General features: G+C 46.6%; 1 protein-coding gene across 1 annotated transcript in view; it reads left to right on the forward strand.

The window, feature by feature from the left end:
* The first annotated feature begins 1,893 nt into the window (after positions 1-1,893).
* LOC120913535 (zinc finger FYVE domain-containing protein 1-like) overlaps positions 1,894-21,029 on the forward strand; it is a 35,016-nt gene continuing 15,880 nt past the window's right edge. Inside the window, exons 1-5 of the mRNA XM_040323522.1 lie at positions 1,894-2,141; positions 5,508-6,012; positions 8,395-8,612; positions 11,262-11,368; positions 19,429-19,537. Coding sequence (XP_040179456.1) covers positions 2,037-2,141; positions 5,508-6,012; positions 8,395-8,612; positions 11,262-11,368; positions 19,429-19,537 — 1,044 coding nt within the window. The 5' untranslated portion in view covers positions 1,894-2,036. The remainder of the gene's footprint in view (positions 2,142-5,507; positions 6,013-8,394; positions 8,613-11,261; positions 11,369-19,428; positions 19,538-21,029) is intronic.

Raw genomic sequence — 21,029 nt, forward strand, 5'->3', positions numbered from 1 at the left:
CTGTCCATTCATATAACTGAAACATCGTAACCTGTGTTTACGATGCTTCAGTATATGAATGGAGAGGAGCTTCCCTTCATTCATTTCAGCTGAGGCTGCAGAGAAAGGGACTGGGGAATCTGTGTCCTTAGTCCCTTTCTCTGTCTTAAAGGGGACCCCTGATATCTCACCAAAGACCCCCAACAGGGCTGATTAAAAAATAAATTGCAATAAAAAAAAAAAATGTAAATAAAAAAACACACTGACAATCCACCCCCCCCCCTAAAAAAAAGAAAGAAATGACTGTAAAAAAATAAAATCGGTATCGGCGAGTACTTGAAAAAAAGTATCGGTACTTGTATTCGGTCTCAAAAAAAGTGGTATCTGGACAACCCTATTATACAGTAAAAGGCATTGCCACTCTTGGTGGTAGATGAGTGGGTGTAGCTGAGCCTAAGAAGCATTGCCACCCTTGGTGGTACAAAAAAGTGGTTACTGCCCCCACCTGTAACCGGTCACTGCAGCAAGGCCATTGTCCGGACTACAGGCGGGTTACGGCGTGTCTGCATAATCTGCAGCCTCTGAGGAACTACAACTCCCAGCAATCTCTGTCCACATGAGGAACTACAACTCCCAGCATGCACTGTGTAAGTAATGGGGGTTTAGCTCCCAGCCTGGAATAAGGAGAGGTGTGTGGGAGCAATTACCCCTGAGGAGGTGGAGGGGAGCAGGCTGGGGTATGTAGAGATTGCTGTGACCTGTAGTACATCTATAGAAAAAAATCATGCTGGGATATGTAGTCCTGTAAACATCTTACTCCAGGCTGAAAGCTGAAGCCCTGTTACATACACAGTGCATGCTGGGAGTTGTATTTCCCAATGCGGACAGGGATTTCTGGGAGTTGTAGTTCCTCAGAGCCTGAGCAGAGGAGGCGGATCCCCACACACAGACACACAGGGCCAGATTCTGGTAGATCACCACATCTCTGCGGCGGCGTAACGTATCTCATTTACGTTACGCCGCCGCAAGTTTTACGGGCAAGTACTTGATTCACAAAGCACTTGCCTGTAAAGTTGCGGCGGCGTAACGTAAATCCTCCGGCGCAAGCCCGCCTAATTCAAATGATCCGGGTAGGGGGGCGTGGATCATTTAAATTAGGCGCGTTCCCGCGCCGATCATACTGCGCATGCGCCGTCCCTAAAATTTCCCAACGTGCATTGCGCTAAATGACATCGCAAGGACGTCATTGGTTTCGACGTTAACGTAAATGGCGTCCAGCGCCATTCACGGACAACTTACGCAAATCCTCATTTTGAAATTTCGACGCGGGAAAGACGGCCATACTTAACATTGGCTGCGCCTCATATAGCAGGGGCAACTTTACGTGTCGCAAATCTTACGTAAAGGTCGTAACTTCACTGCGTCGGTCGGGCGTACGTTCGGGAATTCGCGTATTTTGCTAATTTGCATACTCGATCGGGAAAACAACGTCGGCGACACCTAGCGGCGAAAAAAAAAATGCAATTAAGATCCGACAGCGTAAGAGCCTTACGCCTGTCGGATCTAATGGTTATCTATGCGTACCTGATTCTATGAATCAGGCGCATAGATACGACGGGCGGACTCAGGGATACGACGGTGTATCAGGCGATACGCCGGCGTATCTCTTTTGATAATCTGCCCCACTGTGATCCGCCTGTAGTGCGGCCAATGGCTCCTCCCTCCGGCGCTCTGTGGTGGAGATGCTTCCTCTTCTCTGCGCTATTTACCAGCTCAAGCCACGCCCACTCCTGACGTTACTATCTAACGGGTTCAGCTGTGTCATGTCAACGCGATGTCAGCGTAAGAAGACGTTCCCTCCTACCCGCTCTTCCCTTCTCCAGATTGGCTAGATACTAGGCTCAGACCACGCCCACCCCATCCTCTGGTCACGCCCGTCCCATGCGCTAAACACGCCCACTCCAACCTGAGCCTGTCCGTAATGTAAACATAGAAAGTGAAAGTACAGAGTCCAATGTGAGTCCATCGAGTCCCCGGACCGTGATCCCTCCGGCACCATGTCTGCGGTACTGCTGGGGGACCCCCTCACCCCAAAGAAGGCCCCGACAGGGGAGGAGGAAGAGTTCAGCTTCCTGCTGGTGGATGAGGAGGAGAACCTGCAGGTAGGTGGGCGGTGTGCGATCTGTATACACAATCATTGTTGGGTTATTGTGTTTATTATGAAGTGTGCTGCGCTGCCACTTTAGGAGTGATGATGTCAGTGTGTGACTACAATGGAGGGGGGATGATCGCCACCATTGTGTCATCTCATCCAACACGTGACTTCCCTGGAATCACAACAATACAAGGCATGGCGGGGAAACCTGTCATCACTTCCTGCACTAAACTGACAAAATATATATATATATTCTGGAAATAAAAGATCAGAGGATAGAAGAATGGACTCCAGGAAAAGGAGAATCCTGCCTTTGTGTGGGTCATGTGTACACACCTGTCCAGACACCTGTGCAGCTCAACCGCCCGATTTTACCACCCCCCAACTGCAAGTCTATGCAATCCCTTACCCAGTCGTGCTGCTAGAATCCTCACTATTGCGGTGTTGTATAGTGTGGAAGGTGTGTGTTTCTGGTTTAAAGCGGTCCTCCACCCTAAAGTGGAGTCCCGCTGATCGGAACCCTCCCCCCCTCCGGTGTCACATTTGACACCTTTCAGGGGGGAGGGGGGTGCAGACACCTGTCTAAAGACAGGTATTTGCACCCACTTCCGGCCACACGATACGGGCGAAAGACGGGCATTCCGTCACATCCCGTCTGTCGCCCGTTGTGTGCTGGGAACACTCGGCTCCCAGCACACAGCGTGTGAGCCAATCGGCGGGCGCAGCGCGACTCGCGCATGCGCCGTAGGGAACCGGGCAGTGAAGCCGCAGCGCTTCACTTCCTGGTTCCCTCAGCGTGGATGGCGGGGGGAGCAGCAGAGTGACGAGCGATCGCTCGTGCTCTGCTGCGATCGGCGCTGGACTCCAGGACAGGTAAGTGTCCTAATATTAAAAGTCAGCAGCTGCAGTATTTGTAGCTGCTGACTTTTAATATTTTGTTCCCATGGCACATCCGCTTTAATCAGGTCCCTTCTTATAGCACCACTCAGCTGATCTCCGCGTCTCTTGTCTGGCTGTCAGCAGGGATCTCGTTGTCCCCCCCCCCCCCCCCCCCCACTTCTTCGCCCTACCCCCAAAGTAAGCTCTACTGTGTTTTTGGTGGCCAAATTAATATAAGACTCAGGCTTCTTTTTGGGGAAACAGTAATACTTTGGCGAAGCACCTTTTTGATTTTTATTACAACTCTCAGTCTTTTTGGGGTATGAGTCTATCAGCATGGAACATCTTGACTTAGCAATATTTGCCACCTATCAGTGCTCATCAGTCAGTGCCACCTATCAATGCTCATAACTCAGTGCTGCATATCGGTGCCACCCAGGGGAGGGCTGGCAGCCTTAGGCCTGGGGGGCAAGTCCAGTCAAGTGGCCCATAGAGCGTGAAAAAGTGATGGATCGAGGAAAACAGTCTAAGATTTTTCGCACAGAGGTCCCCCTTACATCCGAGTCCACACAGAGGCCCCCCTTACATCCGAGTCCACACAGAGGCCCCCCTTACATCCGAGTCCACACAGAGGCCCCCCTTACATCCGAGTCCACACAGAGGCCCCCCTTACATCCGAGTCCACACAGAGGCCCCCCTTACATCCGAGTCCACACAGAGGCCCCCCCTTAATTCAGAGTCTGCACAGAGGGCCCCCCTTAATTCAGAGTCTGCACAGAGGCCCCCCCTTAATTCAGAGTCTGCACAGAGGCCCCCCCTTAATTCAGAGTCTGCACAGAGGCCCCCCCTTAATTCAGAGTCTGCACAGAGGCCCCCCCTTAATTCAGAGTCTGCACAGAGGCCCCCCCTTAATTCAGAGTCTGCACAGAGGCCCCCCCTTAATTCAGAGTCTGCACAGAGGCCCCCCCTTAATTCAGAGTCTGCACAGACCCCATATACATCATATCTCATGTAAGGGGTGTTCTGGGAAACTTGATTTAAGGGTGCATGCTGTGGACTATTGTGTAAATAATCGCTGGTGTGCGCTGAGGCTGAGCTGTGTGTGAGACGAGACATAGCTCAGCTCGGCAGCCATCTACCTCGGAGCTGACACAGCTGTGTTAACAGAGCTCCAGCAGGCATATTCCTGCTCTGCAAAAACAGCATTTGGTAGTGGCGGAAGGTGGCTGTGCATAGTCACCAGCCCGGGGGGAGATTTCCGCCCTGACCTATCAATGCTCATAACTCAGTGCTGCATATCAGTGCCACCTAATCCTATCAGTGCCCAACAGTGTTATTCTTTTACAATGTCTAGAGTTCTTCATAAATTATCAAGAAGATATCATTAGTCTGTATTGTGGTTTGAAAACTGTCACATGGCATTAAAAAAAAGTATCGGTATCGGCGAGTACATGAAATAAAAGTATCGGTACTTGTACTCGGTCCTTTAAAAGTGGTATCGAAACAACCCTAGTTCTAACCCTTGTATTTTTATGAGAGTCTCTGACAGTGGAAGCACATGCATTCTACTAGAGGGCAGGTGGGCCTGGAGGTAGACCAGTCCTCCTTAAAGGCACCTGGACACCCAGCACATTGCACAATGGCAGCAAAGGTGTCCAATGTTTCCCCTCACCAATATTTACACCAGTAACAAATGAAATAGGTCCTGCCCCCATCTATAACTGGACATCACATCAAGGAGCAGATGGCAAGGTAATGCACTTGGTGGGTCACACACAGCTGTGACATAAGCTTCCTTGGCACTCGTTCTCCTGGTCTTTCCTTCCCTGCTCTCCATCTAGATTCTCCGCGGCAGCAGACAGGATGGAGAGCGTAGGAAGGAAAGACCAGGAGAACGAGTGCCGAGGAAGCTTATGTCACAGCTGTGTGTGGCCACCGTCCTTCCAGATCGTATGATGAGCTTCTCAGTGCGACTTCCAAGGAGCATGTCTGTATTCAGTCACGCTGCATAACTAGCCAGGGAGAGGAGGTGAGCGCTGCTGGGGGGGGGAGACAGAGGAGTGGAGGGGGGCGGCGGTCCGCTGTCACTGAAGTCCTGATGGCCAGTACATGCCTGGAGCCAGGTCGCTAATTCTAGTTGCTAATGCGACCTGGCGCCTGGGGTTTGTCGAGCCCTGGTTTAACATGTAGACTTTTAGGTGTTAATGTCTTAGTGTTTTATTGAATGTGTTTATATGTTATTTTGTTTTGCAAATACATCCTTTTTGGAATCTCAGAACAATAATGTGCTTTTTTTTGGCCCAACATGAGCAACAGTGATTTACCTTTTTGGATGAGAGGAATAATATAGTAATGTAACACAAGCACAACACGTGAAGTGTCGTCTTTTTTTTTTTTTACCAATTATGAGGTCATATCAAATGCAATATGACCTGCCTGCTTTGGATGACTTTCAATAATGTGATTGGATAATTCCCATTTTTCTTTTTTGCAGGTAAAAGATGTGGCTGACTTTATCAAGAGACTTGGATGTAGTCCACAGGAACCTGTCAAAGTTCTTAGTATTTTCGGTAATACCGGAGATGGCAAGTCGCACACACTCAACCACATGTTTTATGGGGGTCTGGAGATCTTCAGGACCTCTCCCTCCCAGGATTCCTGCACAGTGGGGGTATGGGCTGCATACTACCCAGAATTGTCCTTGGTGCTGCTGGATACAGAAGGTCTCCTGGGGGCCACAGATAAACAGAACCAGCGCCTACGTCTCCTCCTGAAGGTTCTGGCTGTGTCAGATCTGGTGATTTATAGAACAAGGGCAGAGAGGTTACACAATGACATGTTCCAATTTTTGGGTAATGCCTCAAAGGCTTATTTGAAGTTCTTCACACCTGAGCTAAAAGCCTTATCTAGTCGCTGTGGGCTGGAGGTAACACTGTCCAGTCTTGGACCGTCCCTCACAATTTTCCAAGAGACTTCTCGAACTGATCTGCTGGGTTATGGTAAGAAGACAGGGTCAAACTGTAATCACAAGGTTGTTTAAGCAAGTACTCTGATAAGTTCTACCCCTCTGTAAATTGACCACTGTGTATCATGGCTGCTGAGCCCTGACACGTGGTCAGTTTACATGCCTCTGTCATCAGCAGCCTGCTATCTGCTCTCCTCTCTGCTCCTGTGTCCTCCTCCCCCTCCCCTCTCTGTCTGTGTGTGAGCCCCCCTCCCCCTTATGCTGCTCTCATAACACCAACCTATATACACCATCAGCACTGCCTCCTATTCCAGTGTCCCCCTCTGTGAATGATTTATAAGCATACATGCTGTAAATACCTAATTTAAGAGCCGATTGTGATCACATGACCGGCCAGCTCTCTCCTCCTCCCCTCCATACTGACATCAGCAGGGAAATCTCAGCCCCGCCTGCTGCATCTCTGAGGAGGAAATGGAGAAAGCTGGCCAGTCACGTGATCGCAATCTCAGCAGTGAATTTATGTATTTTCATCATTTATTTTTATAAATCACACACAGTGAAGTAGGGGTGCAACGGATCAAAATACTCACGGTACGAAATCATTTAGAGTTGTGGATCGGATCATTTTTCGGATCAGCAAAAAAAAAAATCGTAAATGTACATAAAAGTTCATGAAGTGAAAAGATGAAAAAACGTTTAGAACGTCAATGTGTGATAACAGTCCACCCGTGCAATGGCCTCATCGGCCATCGGCCACCCTCATGTGAGGATTCTTCAGATTTTGAAAAGAAACCAAAGTGATGTCCACCATAGTATTCAGAGGTGGGATCTACCATAACTTACATGCAATTACATATTAGGTTACTGTGGTGCAGAAGGGAGCGCAGCATTGTATATTTTATTGTAAGATTTACATAGTATTTATATTGTTTAAATATTAATTTGTTTAATTCTAATATGAGTTTCCATCATATTTTAGAATGTCAGTAAACATCAGATTCCCACATCAGAGCCCCCTTAAATCAGAGTCCCCCTACTTCAGAATCACCCATACATCAGATTCCCCCATCATAGCCCCCATACATCAGAATCCCCCCATACATCAGATGCCCCTGCAGTGTCATATTCTGCTGCCTATCCTAGAATGCTGCGGAAGTCACGTGACGGGCAACTGCGCATGCGCTCCAACGGCAAATGTGATGCGTTCCAGGGGATTTACGACACTACCCTTCAGTGAACCATCACAATTTGTCACGGAAGTGACGTATTACCATACACGGAGCGGGGGGAGAGAGAGAGACACACATTCAGAGCGAGAGAGAAATAGACATATAGAGATACGTAGATACAGTCAGAGCGAGAGAGGTATACAGATAGAGAGATACTATCTCTATATCTCTATTTCTCTCTCGCTGTGAATGTGTGTCTCTCTCTCTCCCCCCGCTCCGTCTATGGTAAAACGTCACTTCCGTGACAAATTGTGATGGTTCACTGAAGGGTAGTGTCGTAAATCCCCTGGAACGCATCACATTTGCCGTTGGAGCGCATTGCGCATGCGCAGTTGCCCGCCACGTGACTTCCGCAGCATTCTGCGATAGGGAGCAGAATATGACAACACACCCCCATACATCAGATTCCCCCATCACATGCTCACCTAGGCCTCCGCCGGGTGCACCAAGATGGCCGCCGCTCCGGGAGCTAGACCGAAGCCGTGGCCTTTCCTATGGCCGAGGCAGCGGAGCTCACAATCCGCGGATCACGTGGTGTGCCGAACCGAATATGTTGACCCGTTCGGATCAAGGATCAATGACGATCCGTTGCACCACTACTGTGGGGGATACTAAAATAGGAGGCAGTGCTGATGGTGTATACAGGTTAGCGTGGCTTAACATCCACTTTAAGGTAAAAACCTTCCACTAGTTTCCATTTGCTTCTACGGCTTTCTATCTAATGATGTGTGGGTTTTGAGTTTTGTTTGGGTACAACGTCGTACGACCGTGCAATTGTCAGCTAAAGCGACGCAGTGCCGTATCGCAAAAAATGCTCTGGTCAGGAAGAGGGGGTAAATCCTTCCGGGGCTGAAGTGGTTATGGTCAAAAAAATTTAGGCTTTAGATCCACTTTTAGTCGATCACAATCATTTAAAATATGTGATCAATAAACGCACCATATTGCTTTTCTTATTCTAAGGGCCCATGATGTGGGCATGGGAGTCGGGTTGGTTGCTTGAGTTGGGAACTCTGCACTTGAATGTCACTGCTGCATTTTTCTAAAGGCATAGGAGACCAGTGATTGATTCCACCCTCAGATGCCCATATATTAATGAAATATTTCTTTTGAGCTGGGGTAGCCTTCAATCTTGTTTTGGTGTATGATACCCTCAGATTATCTTATCCATGTTGTCTCATTTCCTACAGGAAGCAAGGTCCGCGGCCAGGCAGAGACAGAACTACTAAAACGGTTCCATGAGTTGGGGACTCCTCCTGAAGCCTTTAGCTCAATCCACTATGTGGGAACCAAGACCGTGGTCCCACCCACTGACTTCTCTCAGTTAATGGATAGGGTGAAGAAGCAAATTATGGATACATCCACTCGCTCATCTAGACCACTGTCCCATGTTTTCACAGCCTTACAGGTATGACTTGGAAATATAGTGTGTTACATCTCAACACCAGGTGATTACCACTGTTATTTTTTGTCACCAAAAGAGATGGATGGCCAAACTTGAAGGCACCTTTCATATTAACTGTAACCCTCCCCCTAACACTAATGATATCCCTAAACTGGTATTCAACCCAAAAATAAACATTTATTTACAATTTCTTACATGTGATGGCTGCATTCATTTTTGTTAAATATATTTAGATCTGGCGATCCAGCCAGTAAGTCTGTTGTTTTTTAAAAGAACAAGCTCTCCGGCAGAATGTATCAGTAACAAAGATGATACAAACCATTTAACGCCAGCAGGGGTGCTTGCAATGATCAGATTTTATATACGTAAAATAAAGAGAATAGGTGCAGGAACTCCATACTTCTGAGTCACCTGTTGTGTCCACCCCTACCCACATCTGAGCACCGTTCGTTGGTTCTACCCCCTACCTACCTCCGAGCACCATTCTTTGGTTCCACTCCCTACACACCTCCGAGCACCATTCCTTGGTTCCACTCCCTACCAACCTCCAAGCACCATTCTTTGGTTCCACTCCCTACACACCTCCCAGCACCATTCCTTGGTTTCACTCCCTACCAACCTCCGAGCACCATTCCTTGGTTCCACTCCTTGCCAACCTCCGAGCACCATTCTTTGGTTCCACTCCCTACACACCTCCGAGCACCATTCTTTGGTTCCACTCCCTACCAACCTCCGAGCACCATTCCTTGGTTCCACTCCCTACCAACCTCTGAGCACCATTCCTTGGTTCCACTCCCTACCAACCTCCGAGCACCATTCCTTGGTTCCACTCCCTACCAACCTCCGAGCACCATTCCTTGGTTCCACTCCCTACCAACCTCCGAGCACCATTCCTTGGTTCCACTCCCTACCAACCTCCGAGCACCATTCCTTGGTTCCACTCCCTACCAACCTCCGAGCACCATTCTTTGGTTCCACTCCCTACCAACCTCCGAGCACCATTCTTTGGTTCCACTCCCTACCAACCTCCGAGCACCATTCCTTGGTTCCACTCCCTACCAACCTCTGAGCACCCATTCTTTGGTTCCACTCCCTACCAACCTCCGAGCACCATTTCTTGGTTTCACTCCCTACACACCTCCAAGCACCATTCTTTGGTTCCACTCCCTACCAACCTCTGAGCACCATTCTTTGGTTCCACTCCCTACCCACCTCAGAGCACCAATCTTTGGTTCCACTCCCTACCAACCTCCGAGCACCATTCCTTGGTTTCACTCCCTACACACCTCCGAGCACCATTCCTTGGTTTCACTCCCTACACACCTCCGAGCACCATTCCTTGGTTCCACTCCCTACACACCTCCGAGCACCATTCCTTGCTTCCACTCCCTACCAACCTCTGAGCACCATTCCTTGGTTTCACTCCCTACACACCTCCGAGCACCATTCCTTGGTTCCACTCCCTACACACCTCCGAGCACCATTCCTTGGTTCCACTCCTTACCAACCTCCGAGCACCATTCTTTGGTTCCACTCCCTACCAACCTCCAAGCACCATTCCTTGCTTCCACTCCCTACCAACCTCTGAGCACCATTCCTTGCTTCCACTCCCTACCAACCTCCGAGCACCATTCCTTGGTTCCACTCCCTACCAACCTCCGAGCACCATTCCTTGGTTCCACTCCCTACCAACCTCCGAGCACCATTCCTTGGTTCCACTCCCTACCAACCTCCGAGCACCATTCCTTGGTTCCACTCCCTACCAACCTCCGAGCACCATTCTTTGGTTCCACTCCCTACCAACCTCCGAGCACCATTCTTTGGTTCCACTCCCTACCAACCTCCGAGCACCATTCCTTGGTTCCACTCCCTACCAACCTCTGAGCACCCATTCTTTGGTTCCACTCCCTACCAACCTCCGAGCACCATTTCTTGGTTTCACTCCCTACACACCTCCAAGCACCATTCTTTGGTTCCACTCCCTACCAACCTCTGAGCACCATTCTTTGGTTCCACTCCCTACCCACCTCAGAGCACCAATCTTTGGTTCCACTCCCTACCAACCTCCGAGCACCATTCCTTGGTTTCACTCCCTACACACCTCCGAGCACCATTCCTTGGTTTCACTCCCTACACACCTCCGAGCACCATTCCTTGGTTCCACTCCCTACACACCTCCGAGCACCATTCCTTGGTTCCACTCCCTACCAACCTCTGAGCACCATTCCTTGGTTTCACTCCCTACACACCTCCGAGCACCATTCCTTGGTTCCACTCCCTACACACCTCCGAGCACCATTCCTTGGTTCCACTCCTTACCAACCTCCGAGCACCATTCTTTGGTTCCACTCCCTACCAACCTCCAAGCACCATTCCTTGCTTCCACTCCCTACCAACCTCTGAGCACCATTCCTTGCTTCCACTCCCTACCAACCTCCGAGCACCATTCCTTGGTTCCACTCCCTAGCTCGAATAAGCACTTTTGAAAGTGTGAAACACGTCAGCTCCTGTATTCCCCTGTTTGCTGTGGCTTGTATTTTTTGGATTATTACCTCTTTTTTAATAAAGAAATTGATTTTGAGTGCGACTGTCCAGAATTTTCTCTATACCCACAGATGGATTGAATTTTTCGTTGTTGTATTTTCCCTGCAGAGTCTAAGTGAGCGGTTCTCTGGGGATATTCCCGATGATCAGGTTCACATCACCTCTTTCTTTCCTGATGAATACTTTACTTGTTCCCTGCAGTGCCTCAGTTGCAGGTAAGTCCTACATATTGAAAAAAACTTTGAGGTTGCATTCACATGGGTGTAGGGGCCCACACAGTGTATAAGAGCTGTTTGTTCATGCATTTGGAGCAGTGTGGAGCTGTGCGCAGGCAACCTGTATTAGTCAACGGAGAACGAGCGGTTGTACCGACCCAATCACACACCTGTGTTTTATATACGTGCGGGCACAGGTGCACAGCCCCAAATACAGACAGTATGCATTCACGGCTGTACACCCGTCCCTGTATGCATATCAAACTCAGATGTACGGGTGAATCTGTACAGCAAAAATATTATTATATAAAAAAAGTGCAAAAAATACTCAGTGAAATGTATTATTCTGTGCACCTCCAAGGTGAGTATGAGAAAAAAGAGACTCCCAAACAATGACTTCTTGTGTGCTTGGAATAGAATCCAGGAATAGCCGGGGTGACACTCAAAGAAAGATCCACACCAGAGGCTTACCGGAATGCCAGTGACCCCCTTATTCAGGGTGGGCAAAGCTCACTCTATTAGACAACAAGGGTGAATCTCATGGAAGGAACAAACATCAACACAGGAACCTATTGGTAACAATGGAGATGTGTCCAGCAATCAAATAAGATCAGCAAGGAAACTTGTAAAAATGCCAGAAACGAGGACAAGTGGCTCGTACATACACTACTGCGCATGCGTGGCTGAACGATGGCCATTTTGGTTACTGGAGGAGGACTTGTATTTTTTTACAGGCCTTCTTGCAAGTTTTAACCATGTAAGTGCAATACTTTACAAAAAATGTGGGTGTTTTACAATATTTAACTATGTTGAGCTCTTAGTTTATACATGCCATGGTCTGCTAAGAGTGAGTTGGAACTCATTTGATTGCTGGACACATGCCCATTGTTACCAAGAGGTTCCTGTGTTGATGTTTGTTCCTTCCATGAGATTCATCCTTTGTCTGATAGAGTGAGTTTTGACCACCCTGAAAAAGGGGGTCACTGGCATTCCGTTAAGCCTTTGGTGTGGATCTTTTTTTGGGTGTCACCCTGGCTATTCCTGGATTCTATTCCAAGCTCACAAGAAGTCATTGTTTGGGACTTTTTCTTTTTTCTTATAATCGCCTTGGAGGTGCACATAATAATACATTTCACAGTGTATTTTTTTTTGGACATCTTTTATTTAATTTTTTTATATTATTATTTTTACTGTTTAGTATTTTGCTTAATGATTATCACTGCACTTTTGTTTTATTATTTTTGATGTGCCTGGTATATGTTTATGTTTTTGGCAGCTATTGTTTGTTTAAATCACGAGTGCAGATTTTTTTTTTCTCCTTTTAACCACTTAAGCCGCTAAATGCCCAGGCCAGGTTTTGCGATTCGGCACTGCGTCGCTTTAACAGACAATTGCGCAGTCGTGCGATGTGGCTCCCAAACAAAATTGATGTCCTTTTTCCCCACAAATAGAGCTTTCTTTTGGTGGTATTTGATCACCTCTGCGGTTTTTATTTTTTGCGCTATAAACAAAAATAGAGCGACAATTTTGAAAAAAAATCAATATTTTTTACTTTTTGCTGTAATAAATATCCCCCAAAAACATATATAATTTTTTTTTCCCTCAGTTTAGGCCGATACATATTCTTCTACCTATTTTTGGTAAAAAAAATCGCAATAAGCGTTTATCGATTGGTTTGCGCAAAATTTATAGCGTTTACAAAATAGGGGATATTTTTATTGCATTTTTATTAATTATTTTTTTTTTTTACTACTAATGGCGGCGATCAGCGTTTTTTTTCGTGACTGCGACATTATGGCGGACAGATCGGACAATTTTGACACATTTTTGGGACCATTGTCATTTTCACAGCAAAAAATGCATTTAAATTGCATTGTTTATTGTGAAAATGACAGTTGCAGTTTGGGAGTTAACCACAGGGGGCGCTGAACGTGTTAGGCTTCACCTAGTGTGTGTTTACAACTGTAGGGGGGTGTGGCTGTAGGACTGACGTCATCGATCGAGTCTCCCTTATAAAAGGGATCACTCGATCGATACGCTGCCACAGTGAAGCACGGGGAAGCCGTGTTTACATACGGCTCTCCCCGTTCTTCAGCTCCGGGGAGCGATCGCGACGGAGCGGCTATAAACGAATAGCCGCGCCGTCGTCCCGGATCGCTCCCCGAGGTAAGCCGCGCGCATCGGGGGGGGGGGGGCTCCTGATCGGACCCCCGACCCGCGGAAAGGCAAGGACGTATATATACGCCCATCTGCCTGTCCTTGCCATTCTGTGGACGTAAATAGTCGTGCGGCGGGCGTTAAGTGGTTAAAAAAAAAATCTGAACAGCGATTGCATCTCCATTAACTAACATGGGCAGCTGCACGCAGCTTTACACTGCTCTGGACACATAAACAAATGACTCTTGTGTGCTGTATGGGCCTCTGCGCTATTTTGTATATAGTGCTTTTTTGGTATTTATAAAAAATATACACAGCTGTTTATTTTGGGGAGAGGAAGAGGGCGGCCAGTTGTTCCTCTGAGGCCCTGTACACACGAGGAGACATGTCCGATGAAAACGGTCCGCGGACCGTTTTCATCGGACATGTCTCCTGGGAGCTTTTGGTCTGATGTGTGTACACACCATCAGACTAAAATCCCCACGGACAGAGAACGCGGTGACGTAGAAGACACCGTTCTCAAACACGGAAGTGCAATGCTTCCACGCATGCGTCGAATCAATTCGACGCATGCGCGGGATTTCGGTCCGCTGGTTAGATGTACTAACCAGCGGACATGTCCGACGGACAGGTTTCCAGCGGACAAGTTTCTAAGCATGCTAAGAAACTTTTGTCCGCTGGAAACCTGTCCGCTAGGCCAGGAAACCTGTCCGATAGGCCGTACACACGACCGAACATGTCCGATGAAACTGGTCCGCGGACCAGTTTCATCGGACATGTTCGGTCGTGTGTACAGGGCCTGACTCCTTCAGCTGTGTGTGTGTACATTTCAGCTTGAGATATTGAGTTCAGTAACAGGAAGTTGTCATTAAAACAGATAAGGATAGCTTGGAAAAGGCGTGGCTGAAAATAAGAGTACAAACTTATCACTTGCAGTATTCTTTTATTTAGTGTCCAAAAAAAGTATTATGGTCATATTTTAGTAATGACCATAATAACAAAAGAAAACAGAACCATTATATTGTCTCTTTAAAGTGAATGTAAACCTTAACCTAAAGCGGAGGTCCGCCTAAAAAAAAAATATTAAAAGCCAGCAGCTACAAATACTGCAGCTGCTGACTTTTAATAAATAGACACTTCCCTCTCCAGGGTGCCCACGATGTGGGCAGCCGAAGCCGAGCAATCTCTGCCATCCTCAGTGAGGGAATTGAGAAGTGAAGCGTTGCGGCTTCACTTCCCGGTTCCCTACTGCGCATGCGCGAGTCGCGCTGCGCGTCTTTACTGGGACCAGTGTGTTTCCCAGAAGACAGCGGGGGAAGGGGCGTGACTCCTGCGTGAGTCTATGCCCGAAAGTGGGTGCAAATACCTGTATTATACAGGTATCTGCACCCCCCCTCCTCCCTGAAAGGTGCCAAATGTGACACCGGAGGTGGGGAGGGTTCCGAAAAGCGAAGGTTCACTTTTTGTGTGGACCTCCGCTTTAATGACATTTTGCCCTGGTTCACATTGATGCTACTTTGAAATCGCGTAAGTAGCACGATTTCAAAGTAGAAAGGTCAGCGCAATTTCAGGTGCTACTTGATAGACATCTGTGTGGCTTCATACACAGATGCCTATTAAAGTCGCACCTGAAATCGGCAAAACTACTTTTGCAAATCGGTGCTGCACCGCAAAATCGGTATTGCACCGATTGGAACAGTGCCATTGCTTCCAATAGGCTGCGACTTGTCATGCGATTTGATCTCTCAAATCGCATGACAAATCGCTCCAATGTGAACCTAGGCTTAGTTATATAAAACTCTGTGAGGGGTATTTATGAAAACTAGAGCAGCTGTGCATGGCAATCATTCGGCTTGTTCAGTTAGCCCTGATTCACACTAGTGCGGCTTTTAAATAACACTACTTCAAAGCCACAGATCAGTGCGATTTGGATCTCCGATGTCATTGTGGCAACATCATTTAACAGAAGTCAATGCAAGCCACAATGAGATCACAGAAAAGCAGTGCAGGAATCTTGCGTCACAACGATTTGACCGATCCCATGGTGCGACTTGTCAGATTGTTTGGCAGGCTGCTCTTGTGTGATGCGGATTCAAATTAAGTGGTGGAAACTATCGGCTAGACCAGAGAATTCAGGAACCTGCATTGCCCTGTGTAAGGACCAGAGAATTCAGGAACCTGCATTGCCCTGTGTAAGGACCAGAGAATTCAGGAACCTGCATTGCCCTGTGTAAGGACCAGAGAAGGGTTATTAATCATAAAAAAAAAACACATCTGAGAAATGAATAATATGGTTGTCAGATAAGACTTAGATAATCTTTAGTTCTATTTGTTATACAATTTATCTATGACAGATTAAAGTAAATAGGCAGCATTCAAGAGTATTTTTATGTGTGATTTGGCAAGGTCAAGAAAGGCTTGAGATGAGATGGCCGCGTAAAAGCGATTTAGTAGTATAAAACCATAGATAATATGAATCCATTCATAAAGCTGTGCTTGTCAAAACAAATGAATCGCACATCATCGGGAAGGGTTTGTACGCCACTTTCACACTGAGGTTGCATTGGGTGGAGAGTGCGTGAATGTTGCATGAAGCACATCTTCCATTTGTGTATAATACATGGGATGGTGGAAGGCTTCACAACTTGAAATCACTCGGCAAGGAAAAGACAGTCTTTTAAGGCACCACATAGACATCAAGTTTATCATAAAAAGCATTTTAGCCGTACTTTCATTAATAACTATTTAAAAGAATCCCAGTATAAAACCTTGGGATATCTTTGCATCTGTGTTGGACATATATACTGTGTGTGGCCCGGATTCAGAAAGAATCGCGTATCTTTAGGCGGAGCGTAGCGCATCTCGTATACGCTACGCCGCCGTAACTTAGAGAGGCGAGTACCATATTCAGAAAGAACTTGCGCCCTAAGTTACGGCGGCGTAGCGTAAATGGGCCGGCGTAAGCCCGCGTAATTTAAATGATCAAGGCAGTGGGCGTGTTGTATTGAAATGAGTCGTGACCCCATGCAAATGAGGGGCCGAACGAACGGCGCATGCTCAGAGTCACGTCGCAAATAATCCCTAAGATACGTCGGCTCAATGCTTTGTCGACGTGAACGTAACATACGCCCAGCCCCATTCACGTACGACTTACGCAAACAAAGTAAAATACGACGCTGTTCCGACGTTTCCGACGTCCATACCTTAACATGACTTACCCCTGCTTTATGAGGGGTAAAGTTACGCCGGACCGACGCCTTACGTAAACGGTGCAGCTAAATCCGACGGGCGCAAGTACGTTTCTGAATTGGCGTATCTACCTCATTTGCATATTCAACGCGGAAATATACGGAAGCGCCCCTAGCGGCCAGCGTAAATATGCACCCAAGATACGACGGCGTAGGAGACTTACGTCAGTCGTATCTTGGCCGAATTCAAGCGCAACTGATTCGAAGAATGTCGTATGTCCTTTCTGAATCCGGGCCTGTGTGTGTGTGTGTGTATATATGTGTTATATATATATATATATATATAAATTTAAAATAAACATGTCATATTTGCCTGTTCTGTGTAGTGATTTGGCACAGAGCCGTGCCGATCCTCCTCTTCTCAGGTCTCCTGCCAGCAATCTGGGCCCCTCCCCCTTTCCTGAGTGCCCCATAGCAAGCTTGATGGGGTATAACACGTAAGTTTCAGGAAAAAATACTTTCCACAGCCCCCTGCGTATAACACACAGGCATAGTTTACCCTCCATTTTCAGGGTAAAAAAGTGAGTGTTATATGCCAATAAATACTAATATATATATATATATATATATATATATATATATATATATATATATGAATTGGTTTACGCAAACGTTGTTATAGCTCCTAGAAACTGGTGTATGTGTGTGTGTGTATAGATATATAATACTGAAATAATTTTTTTTTATACTAGTATTGGCTGTGATCATTGACCTTTAGCGGGACTGCGATAGTATGGTGGGCAGTCTGACGCTTTGTGGAAACCAGTGACACTAATGCAGTGATAAGTGCTAAATATATGCACGGTCACTGTACTAATGACTCTGACTGAGAAGGGGTTAACATCTAGGGCAATCAAAGGGTTAAATGTGTGTCTAACCAGTGTTTGTGTGTAATGTATGCTGCTTTTACTAAGGGAGGCAACGGTTTTTATACCCTGCTTTTCAGGGAAACAAAAGTCGCCACATCCCCACTGATAGGACTGAGCCCTGTATTGTTTACACTTACAGAGTTCTGTTCCATTCTGTCCTCCTTGCCGATCAGCAGCTGTGTCTAACCACAGCATATTCGGCGAGCACGTCCCCCCCAACTGGAAGTGCCATGTCACGTACTAGGTATGCAGGAGAGCCACTCTGCTGCCGTATAACTATGTTAATTGTGGTTAATTAAACAAGCTACCTTGCGCAGCTTCACCAGATTTTGCACTCTCCAGTTTTAGTAAACTAACCCCAATGTGTGCATGATCTAGTAAGGATTCCTTTATTAAAAGCAGCCCACTTGGGGATCATACTAATCATGTTCTAACAGCATAGGTCCTATGTCCTATTAGCATAGGGTGGCGTTTAGTTATCTAGTTTGATCAGAGCGGAGGACAGTAATTAACGCTACATCATTGCTATACCTAGATTCATACTCTATACTCTCAACAAGATGATGAAAGAAAGTTTACTTAAAGGGGTTGTAAACCTTTATGTTTTTTCACCTTAATGCATCAAGGTGAAAAAATACCTTGCAGTGTCCGGTCTCCATGGGTTTATGTCTCTTGAATGGATAGATTGATAGCAGCGCAGCCATCGGCTCCCGCTTCTGTCAATCAAATCCAATGACACGGGGGGAAGGGCCGAGTCTGGCATTCGGCATTGGACGCCGAATGCTGGACTCGGGAGTGTGCCCGTAAGGTAACCCCCTCCGGAGAGCGCTTCCCAGAGGGGGTTATCTAATGTGGGGAGGAGTCACCGAGGGACTCCAGAAGACGAGGATCGGGGGCCACTCTGTGCAAAATGAGCTGCAGAGTGGAGGTAAGTATGACATGTTTGTTATTTAAAAAAAAAAAAAAAACCCTTTATGCCCTGTACACATGATCGGTTCGTCTGATGAAAACAAACTGATGGATTTTTTCATCAGATGTCCGATGAAGCTGACTTTCATCAGTCTTGCCTACACACCATCGGTTAAAAATCCGATCGTGTCCAACGTGGTGACGTAAAACACAACGACGTGCCGAGGAAAAATGAAGTTCAATGCTTCCGAGCATGCGTCGACTTGATTCTGAGCATGCGTGGATTTTTGACCGATGGATTTCCCCACAGACGATCGTTTTTCTTTTATCGGTTTTTCAATCATAAGAAAAATTTAAAACGGGTTCTATTTTTTTTCACTGATGAGAATAAAACCGATGGGGCCCACACACGATTGGTTTGTCTGATGAAAACGGTCCATCGGTCCTTTTTCATCAGACGATCCGATCGCGTGTACAGGGCATTAGTGTCTCTTTACCACACAGGAAAGCCGCTCAGAAAACCTATAACTCTTATTCTTAGCATATGGTTTTGGTTTTAGTTATGCAGGGAATCACTGGAAATTGCACTGTTGGCTTCACCACCTCTGTAATTGCATAAGCAGGTAATGCTGGAGTGAGTGAATGAAGACAGGAAGCACTCATCTTGGCATTGAAGAAAAATGGTGACATTTGTTTTAAATTAAAAAGAAAAAACCATGCCAGTTGCTACACCGCGCTTTAGCAAAGGAAATGTTGTGCAGTTATGAGTTCACTAAATGTCAGCGACCCCTTTATGTAGAATGAATTTGGAGCAGAAGTATTCCCTAATAATCTGTACATAGTCTGTGTTTATTTTTTTTTTATTTCTAACCTACAGGACACGCTGCAAGAACAGGATGAATCATATGAAGGATGGCGTCCCTCACCAGGCAGATGGTTTGTGCAAGTTTGCCCATGAATATAACAATAAAGTTTTCATCTGTAAGGTAAGTGTCGCTTTCTATTCTTTCTGACGCTTGTCAAATCAACAGACAGAAAGGAAGTAATGGAAATACCGTATTTATCGCGGTATAACGCGCTCCCGCGTATACCGCGCACCCCTAAAGTTGCCCCCGAAATTCCTGTAAAAAAAAAGTTATATGATTTTATTACTTACAGTTTTGGTGTTTTCCCAGTGTCCATCGTCCGGTCCGGCGTCCGTCTCCGGCCTCGATGGTGTCCTCCCGGCTTCTCCAGCACGCGCCTCAAGTCGAGTCCCCGCTTCCCGCGCTCAGTTCGAACGCCTCCGCCGACATATACCGAGTGCAGTACACTCGGGTACATTCGGCAAGGCTCGGCGTCGCTCGCGCTCACGCTCTGTGACGTTTATGCGTTAGCACAAGCAAAGCCGAGCCTAGCCGAATGTACCCGAGTGTACTGCACTCGGTATATGTCGGCGCAGGATTTCAAACTGAGCGCGGGAAGCGGCTATCGGCGTATATCGCGCACCCACGATTTTCCCCTTATTTTAAGGGGAAAATAGTGCACGATATACGCCGATAAATACGCTACATGTAACCAAAATCTCTGCTTTAGTTTAAAATGATAGAAATTGCTTTCATTAAGGGCGCCTTTGCTGATTAGCATAGCTGAATGGTGCAGAATTTTGTCTTTTATCCCTTTCATGACTAAGCCTATTTATGACATTTGGTGTTTACAAGTTAAAATCCGTATTTTTTTTGCTAGAAAATTACTTGGAACCCCCAAACATTAAGCCTCGTACACACGATCAGTCCATCCGATGAGAACGGTCTGATGGACCGTTTTCATCGGTTAATCGATGAAGCTGACTGATGGTCCGTTGCGCCTACACACCATCGGTTAAAAAACCGATCGTGTCAGAACGCGGTGACGTAAAACACGACGACGTGCTGAAAAAAAACGAAGTTCAATGCTTCCAAGCATGCGTCGACTTGATTCTGAGCATGCGTGGATTTTTAACCGATGGTTGTGCCTACTAATGATTGGTTTTGACCTATCGGTTAGGAATCCATCAGTTAAATTTAAAGCAAGTTGGGTTTTTTTTAACCTATGGATAAATAACCTATGGGGCCCACACACGATCGGTTTTGACCGATGAAAACGGTCCATCAGACCGTTGTCCTCTGTTTAACCTATCGTGTGTACGAGGCCTTATATATATATTTTTTAGCAGAGAATAAAATGGCAATTGTTGCAATATTTTATGTCACACGGTATTTGTGCATCAGTGTTTTTAAACGCACTTTCATGAATTTAAAAAAAATGAAAAAGTAAAGTTAGCCCAATTTTTTTGTATAATGTTGTTACGCTGAGTAAATAGATACCAAACATGTCACGCTTTATAATTGCACACACTCGTGGAATGGCGACAAACTACGGTACCTGTCTCCATAGGCGACACAATTTTTTTTTATGGTAACCAGGTTAGAGTTACTGAGGCGGTCAATGGCTAGAATT

The sequence above is a fragment of the Rana temporaria genome, chromosome 9 (genome assembly GCF_905171775.1).
Source record: "Rana temporaria chromosome 9, aRanTem1.1, whole genome shotgun sequence".
Classification (NCBI taxonomy): domain Eukaryota; kingdom Metazoa; phylum Chordata; class Amphibia; order Anura; family Ranidae; genus Rana; species Rana temporaria.